At 34.7% G+C, this 8,335-nt stretch overlaps 1 protein-coding gene across 3 annotated transcripts in view; it reads right to left on the bottom strand.

The window, feature by feature from the left end:
- Positions 1 to 150: 150 nt before the first annotated feature.
- Positions 151 to 8,335, bottom strand: part of PCDH11X (protocadherin 11 X-linked) — a 606,781-nt gene continuing 598,596 nt past the window's right edge. Inside the window, exon 6 of one of the 3 annotated variants that reach the window (XM_081808558.1) lies at positions 151 to 1,271. In XM_081808558.1, the coding sequence (XP_081664684.1) occupies positions 1,036 to 1,271 (236 nt within the window). In that variant the 3' untranslated portion in view covers positions 151 to 1,035. The remainder of the gene's footprint in view (positions 1,272 to 8,335) is intronic. The other 2 variants (XM_081808550.1, XM_081808549.1) reach the window with 2 other exon arrangements.

An 8,335-nucleotide genomic window follows, 5' to 3' on the forward strand; every position in this document is an offset into this window, starting at 1 on the left:
AGGATCATGACCTGAGCCGAAGGCAGTCGCTTAACCAACTGAGCCACCCAGGCGCCCCCACATATTTTCTGAAATAAAAGTAGAAAACATAAAAAAACAGAGAAAAAAAAATCTAAGAAATATTTACACTCCCTACTATGCATTTTTGTAAAAACACTAATAACGAAACACTGGAGACAAATAAACAAATATCAAACAAAAAGATGAAAATTCTACCATACTAATACCTTCTAATGTTATCTGAATAAAAGTTTAGATAAACTAAGGGTACTCTTGGAAAATCAGATATTTTCTATTTTTCTACTTGCTGTGTACTTAGTCCACACAAATAAAAATGGAACAAAGTCAATAATATTGCACATGATAAAAATAAAAAATACAGTGCATCAGAAATAATATACACTACATGTTAATATCTGTCATGATAAGCCTTTCTGTACAAGGGGGTGTGAAGTTTTTAATTTCTTTTTCATACACATTCTGAATTAAGAAAATTATAAATTTTATTTTTAACTTTTGACTAACTCTAGAATTTATTCTGGTATCTGTTTCTATTTACATAGCTATTTACAAACCTAACAATTTGAACTATTCATTGAAATTGGATCTTAAACGTTTATTATATACATCCTATTGGAAAATGTGAAGTAGCCATTTTAGCTTTATAAGGGATGTTCTTTCATAATGGGAAATCATCCCTAGAGGGTCTAGCCTGTTGGCCTGGAGTGAATGTTGTCAAGGGAATGGCTTTACTTGACTAATCACTAGGATAAAGTCCTTCAGACATTGTGTAAAACTGAGATCTTATACTACCTTGCACTCCCTGATCAATAGAAAGTAGTCTATCAGGTCCAGCACCTTGCCCCCAACTTTGCTGCAAAGCCATTGGTGGCTTTGTAGGGCTGTGATGGAAGGCAGCAGCCTGTAGCAAAGGAAGGCTGAGGTGGATTGTAGCAGCCTGTGCCAGGGGTGGGCTGTATTGGAGGACTGAGGACTGGGCTGGTAGAGCGCTGTGGTACAGTGTAATAGCCTGAGTCACTGGAGGGCTGAGCAGAGAGCAATGGTCTGCATCCCTGGAGGGCTACAGCAGCAAGCAGAGGCCTTTGACAGGGATGGGCTGTGGCATAGAGCAGAGGTTTCGGCCTGTGAAGGGCTGGAATGAGTCAGAGAAGCTGGCATCCAGCAGGTATCAGAATGGCCCAAGATGAGACATTCTTGAGTGCAGTTGTCAGAGGCCTCTTCCACAGTTGGTTGAATAGTTATTTCTGTAGCTGTTGGGATGGAAAACAAATAATAAAATTTATATTTCCCAGGAATATTTTTTAAATTTTATTTTATTATGTTATGTTAATCACCATACATTACATCATTTGTTTTTGATGTAGTGTTCCATGATTCATTGTTTGCGTGCTCCATTCAATACATGCCCTCTTTAATACCCATCACCAGGCTAACCCATCCCCCCCAGCCCCCTCCCCTCTAGAACCCTCAATTTGTTTCTCAGAGTCCATAGTCTCTCATGGTTTGTCTCCCTCTCTGATTTCCCCCCTTCATTTTTCCCTTCCTGCTATCTTCTTTTTTTTTTTTTACATATAATGTATTATTATATAATAATATATATAATGTATTATTTGTTTCAGAGGTACAGGTCTGTGATTCATCAGTCTTACACAATTCACAGCGCTCACCATAGCACATACCCTCCCCAATGTCTATCCAAGGAATATTTTTATTAGCTACTTAAAGCAAATCATATTGTTATAGGAATAGCAAATTATATATAAATACATCAAAGACTTTCAGTATTTTCACAATTGGTACTTGGTTTGTCAAGAAATAATTCCTAGGGAAACATAAATAACCAGGAGTGGCTGGATGGTTCTCATTTTTATAATTAGAATACTTTGAACTAGTTTCTCAAATGTAGGTATTTTTCATTGTGTTTGACTATAAATAGAATCTAAGGTCATTGACCTATACATACAAGTCAGCTGAAATGTGGTTCCTAACTAACACGAAGAGAGGACATAAAAGTAAAATGAATGAGAAAACCAGTCATAGAAATATATAATGAACTCACCCATTACAGCTAAACATTTGGTTAAAAATATAATTAATTAACATGAGAATAAACTTAAGAATAAATTAGGTTAATTTGGAAAAATAGTTTATTTAACTCTAAGACATAATTTTTAGTTTCAAGAATGAAATATAGCTATAATCATCTCAAAGATAACTGATTTCTGTATTCCTCATTTTCTGAAATCATGATAAATTACAGATCCAAAGTACTTAGCTTTAAACCATAATGCTTTCTAAAACTCTTTTATAAGTTTTCTGTAAAGTTTTCAAATGCCAATAAGTATGAAATATCAATAAGCGTACCACAGAATGACTAGCAAAATAAAGGTACAGTAGCTATATAAATATAAAACTTGACTTTAGAGTGAGAAATGTTATCAGGTACAATGAAGGAAATTACATCATGAGAAAAAGGTCAATTCTCTAAGAAGAAATAACAATCCTAAAAATTAAAAATAGAAATACAACTTCCTACATATCCTCAACAGGATAGAGAATCCAGGTACTGTCATTATCCCATCACATTTTTTTTAAAGATTTTATTTATTTATTTGAGAGAAAGAGAATGAGAGAGAGCACATGAGAGGGGGGAGGGTCAGAGGGAGAAGCAGACTTCCCGCCAAGCAGGGAACCCGATGCGGGACTCGATCCAGGGACTCCAGGATCATGACCTGAGCCGAAGGCAGTCGCTTAACCAACTGAGCCACCCAGGTGCCCTATCCCATCACATTTAAAACCAAAGAATATAGCATGAAATAACAGAATCAATAGATGAATTTACTCCATTAGATAATCACTTACTTATATTTATTTATAGGACACTTAAAAATTGAAACTATCATATTGACCTTTTAAATACCCTATATTTTTTGCACAATTATATTTGAGAAGTAGTTGGGAAGATAGAGTTTTATGTATTTTGGGTGATATTCAATAATAAAAGCAAGCAGGGACATATTTGAACACACGTAACTATACATTAAAACAAAATTTAAAGTCCTGGTCATCAGAAAAACTCATCTGGCAGCCTTAAATTTTGCAACAAAATAAGACAGAGTTTCAATAATATTTGCCTATATATGATTAGGATATTGATACAAAATCATTTTCACAGAAAGAAGCTATGATTTATGGACATTCTTTTTTTTAAGTTTTTATTTAAATTCCAGTTAGTTAACATACAATGTAATGTTAATTTCAACACTTTCATACACCAACTGGTGCACATCACAAGTGCACTCTTTAATTCCCATCACTTATGTAGCCCTCACCCACCTCCCTTCTGGTAACCATCAGTTTGTAATCTACAATTAAGAGTCTGTTTCTTGGTTTGCCTGTCTCTCTCTTTCTTTCCCTTTGCTTCTTTTTCTTAAATTCCACATGAGTGAAATCATATGGTATTTGTCTTACTCTGCCTGACTTATTTCACTTAGCATAAGACTCTATAGTTCAATCCATGTCATTATAAAAGGCAAGATTTCATTCTGTTTAATGGCTGAGTAATGTTTCATTGCATATATATACCACCTCTTCTTTATCCAGTCATCAGTCCATGGACATTTGGGCTGTTTCCATAATTTGGCTATTGCAGGTAATGCTGCTATAAACACTGGCATGCATATGTACCTTTAAATTAGTATTTTTGAGTTCTTTGCATAATTACTTAGTATTGCAATTGCTGGATCATGAGATAATTCAATTTTTAACTTGTTGAGGAACCTCCATACTGTTTTCCACAGTGGCTATACCAGTTTCTATTCCCATCAAAGGTGTAAGAGTATTCCCCAATCTCCGCATCCTCATCCAACACCTGTTATTTCTTGTATTGTTGATTTTAGCCACTCTAACAGGTGTGAGGTGATATCATCTTGTAGTGTTGATTTGCATTTTCCTGATGATCAGTGATGTTTAACATCTTCTCATGTGTCTGTTAGCCATCTTTTTATCTTCTTAGGAAAAATGTATACTCGTGTCTTCTGCCAATTTTTTAATTAGATTATCTGATCTTGGGGTGTTGAGTTTTAAGTTTTTTATATATTTTGGTTACCTACCTTTTATCAGATATGTCATTTGCAACCGTCTTCTCCCATTCTGTAGGTTGTCTTTTAGTTTTGATTGTTTCTTTCACTGAGCAGAAGCTTTTTATCATGATTAAATCCCAATAGTTTATTTTTGCTTTTGTTTCCCTTGTCTCAAGAGACATATCTAGGGTGCCTGGGTGGCTCATTTGGTTAAGCGACTGCCTTCGGCTCAGGTCATGATCCTGGAGTCCCTGGATCGAGTCCCGCATCGGGCTCCCTGCTCGGCAGGGAGTCTGCTTCGTCCTCTGACCCTATCCCCTCTCATGTGTTCTCTCTCTCTCAAATAAATAAATAAAATCTTTAAAAAAAAAAAAGAGACATATCTAGAAAGAAGCTGCTACAGCTGATGTCAAAGAGGTTACTGCCTCTTTTCTCCTCTAGAGTTTTATGGTTTCAGGTCTCACATTTAGTTCTTTAATCCATTTTGCATTTACTATTGTGTATGGTGTAAAAAAGTGGTACAGTTTCATTGTTTTGCATGTAGCTAACCAGTTTTCCCAACACCTTTTGTTGAAGAGACTTTTTCCCCTTGGATATTCTTTCCTGCTTTGAAGATTAGTTGACCTTACAATTGTGGGTTCATTTCTGAGATTTATCTTCTGTTCCACTGATCTATGTGTCTATTTTTGTGCCAGTACTGTTTTGATTACTACAACATTGGAATATAACTTAAAATGTGAAATTGGGATGCCTCCAGCTTTGCTCTTTCTTTTTCAAGGTTTCTTTAGGTATTCAGGGTATTTTGTGGTTCCACACAAATTTCAGGATAGGTTGTTCTAGCTATGTGAAAAGTGCTGTTGGTATTTTGATAGGAATTGCATTAAATATGCAGATTGCTTTGAGTAGTAAAGACATTTCAACAATATTTTTTCTTCCAATTCATGAGCATGGGATTTTTTTTTTCCATTTCTTTGTGTCATCTTCAATTTCTTTCATCACTGTTTTATAGTTTCCAAAGTGCAGATCTTTCACCTCTTTTCTTAGGTTTATTCCTAGATATCTTATGGTTTTTGGTGCAATTGCAAATGGGATTGATTACTTAATTTCTCTTTCTGATGCTTCATTATTGGTTTATAGAAATACACCAGATTTCTGTATGTTGATTTTGTATCCTGTTACTTTACTGAATTCCTTTATCAATCTAACAGTTTTTTGGTGGAGTCTTTGGTGTTTACTATATACAGCATGTCATGTGCAAATACTGAAAGTTTGATTTTTTCCTTGCTGATCTGGATGACTTTTATTTCTTGTGTTGTCTGAATGCTGAGGCTAGGACTTCCAGTATTATGTTAGCACTGGTAAGAGTGGATATCCCGGGGCACCTGGGTGGCTCAGTCATTAAGCATCTGCCTTCAGCTCAGGTCATGATCTCAGGGTCCTGGGATCGAGCCCCACATCGGGCTCTCTGCTCAGCAGGAAGTCTGCTTCTCCCTCTCCTACTCCCCCTGCTTGTGTTCCCTCTCTCGCTGTCTTTCTCTGTCAAATAAATAAATAAAATCTTAAAAAAAAAAAAAGAGTGGATATCCCTGTCTTTTTCCTGACCATGGAGGAAAAGCTCTCAGTTTTTCCACATTGAGGATGATACTAGCTATGGGGTTTTCATATATGACCTTTATTATGTTGAGGTATATTTCCTCTAAACCTACTTTCTGCATCTATTGAAATGATCATATGGTCCTTCTCCTTTCTTTTATTAATGTAGTATATCATGTTGATTGAGTTTGAATATTGAATCAACTTGTAACCTAGGAATAAATCTCACCTTGATCATGTGAATGATTTTTTCATTGTAGGTTTGGATTTAGTTTGCTAGTATTTTATTGAGAATATTTGCATCCATGTTCATCAGGGATCATGGCCTCTAGTTTTTTTTTTAAGGGGACTTTATCTGGTTTTGGGTAATGCTGGCCTCATAGAATGAATTTGGAAAATTTCTCTCCTTTTCCATTTTTTTTGAATAGTTGAAACGAATAGGTATTAGCTTTTCTTTAAATGTTTGGTAGAATTCTCCTGTGAAGCCATCTGGCCCTGAACATTTGTTTGTTGGGAGATTTTTTGATTATTGATTCAATTTCTTTGCTGGTTACTGGTCTGTTCAAGTTTTCTATTTTTTCCTATTTCAGTTTTTGTAGTTTATGTTTCTAGGAATTTATCCATTACTTCTAGGTTGTCCAATTTGTTGGCATATGGTTTTTCATAATATTCTCTTACAATTACTTGTATTTCTGTGGTATTGGTTGTTATTTCTCCATTCTCATTTATGATTTTATTATTTGGGTCCTTTATTTTTTTTTTGATATGCCTAGATAGAGTTTTATAAATGTTAGTATGTTTCTCAAAGAACAAGCTCCTGGTTTCACTGATGTGTTGTATTGTTTTGTTTTGTCTTTTTAGTTTCTATGTCATTTATTTATGCTCTAATTTTTATTTATTTCCTTCCTTCTGTCACTTTAGGCTTCATTTGTTGTACATTTTCTAGCTCCTTTAGGTGTAGGGTTAGATTACTTATTACAGATTTTTCTTGCTTCCTGAGGTAGGCTTGTATTTCTATGTAATTCCCTCTTAGGACAAATTTTGCTGCATACCAAAGGTTTTGGAACATTATGTTTAGTTTTCATTTGTCTCCATGTATTTTTTTTAATTTTTCCATTGATTTTCTGGTTGACCCAGTCATTGTTTAATAGCATGTTGTTTACACTCCATATATTTGTTGTTCTTCCAGATTTTTTCTTGTGGTTGAATTCTAGTTTCAAAGCACTGGACTCAGAAATATTGTATGGTATGATTTCAATCTTTTTGTGTTTGTTCCAGCCTGATATGCAATATAACATGTGATCTCTCCTGGAGAATATCACATGTACACATGAAAAGAATGTGTATTCTGCTGTTTTAGGATGGAATATTCTGAAGATATTTGTTAAGTCATTCTGGCCCAGTGTGGCATTCAAAGCCATTGCTTCCTTGTTTATATTCTGTTTAAATGATCAATCCATTGATGAGAGTGGAGTGTTGAAGTTCCTTACTATTATTGTATTATTAACAATGAGTTCCTTTATGTTTGTTATTAATTATTATATATATTTTAATGCTCCCATGTTTGGTGCATAAATTTTACAATTGTTATATCTACTTGTTGGATTCTCTCCTTTATGATTATATAGTGCCCTCTTTGTCTCTTGTTACACTCTTTGTTCTAAAGTCAAGTTTGTTCAATATAATTATTGCTACTCAGGCTTACTTTTGATGTCCATTGGCAAGATAAATGCTTCTCCATCCCCCAACTTTATTCTGCACGGGTCTTTAGGTCTAAAATTAGTCTCTGGTAGACAACATATAGATGAGTCTTGTGGGGCTTTTTTGTCTGTTTGTTTGTTTTTCCCATTCTGACACCCTATGTCCTTTGATTGTATCATTTAGTCCATTTACATTCACAGTAATTATAGATAGATATGTATTTTTTGCTATTTTACTACTTGTTTTGTCATTGTTTCCAGTGATTTTCTCTGACGTTTTCTTTGTCACCTTTGGCCTTTCTGTTCCACTCAAAGAGACCCCTTTATTATTTCTTACAGGGATGGTTTAATGACAATGAAACTCCTTTATTCTTTCTCAGGGAAACACTTTACCTCTCCTTCTATTCTGACTGATAGCCTTGCTGGATAGAGTACTCGTGGGTACAGAATTTTCCCATTCAACACTTTGAATATGTCATGTCATTCCCTTCTGACTTTCCAAGTTTCCATTGAGAAATCTCCAGTAGGCCTTAAGGGTCTTCCTCTGTAAGTTAAGGACTTCATTTGTTTTGCTGTTTTTAAGATTTTTTTATTTATTGCTACATTTTGAAAATTTAATTACAATATGTTTGGTGTTGCCCTGCTTTTGTTGATTTTGATGGGTTTTCTCTGTGCCTCTTGGATCTAGATGTCTATTTCCTTCCCCAAATTAAGAAAGTTTTCAGCTATTACTTCTTCAAATAAATTTTCTGCCCCCTTTTCTCTTTCTTCTTCTTCTGGGACTCCTAAGATACAAACTGTATCATGTTTGATGGAGTCACTGAGGTCCTTAATTCTTTTTTTTTTTTTTTAATTTATTATTTTTTTATTCTTATGTTAATCCCCATACATTACATCATTAGTTTTAGATGAAGTGTTCCATGATTCATTGTTTGTGCA

The sequence above is a fragment of the Leptonychotes weddellii genome, chromosome X (assembly GCF_054177405.1).
Source record: "Leptonychotes weddellii isolate Sample4059 chromosome X, ASM5417740v2, whole genome shotgun sequence".
In the NCBI taxonomy this organism is placed as follows: domain Eukaryota; kingdom Metazoa; phylum Chordata; class Mammalia; order Carnivora; family Phocidae; genus Leptonychotes; species Leptonychotes weddellii.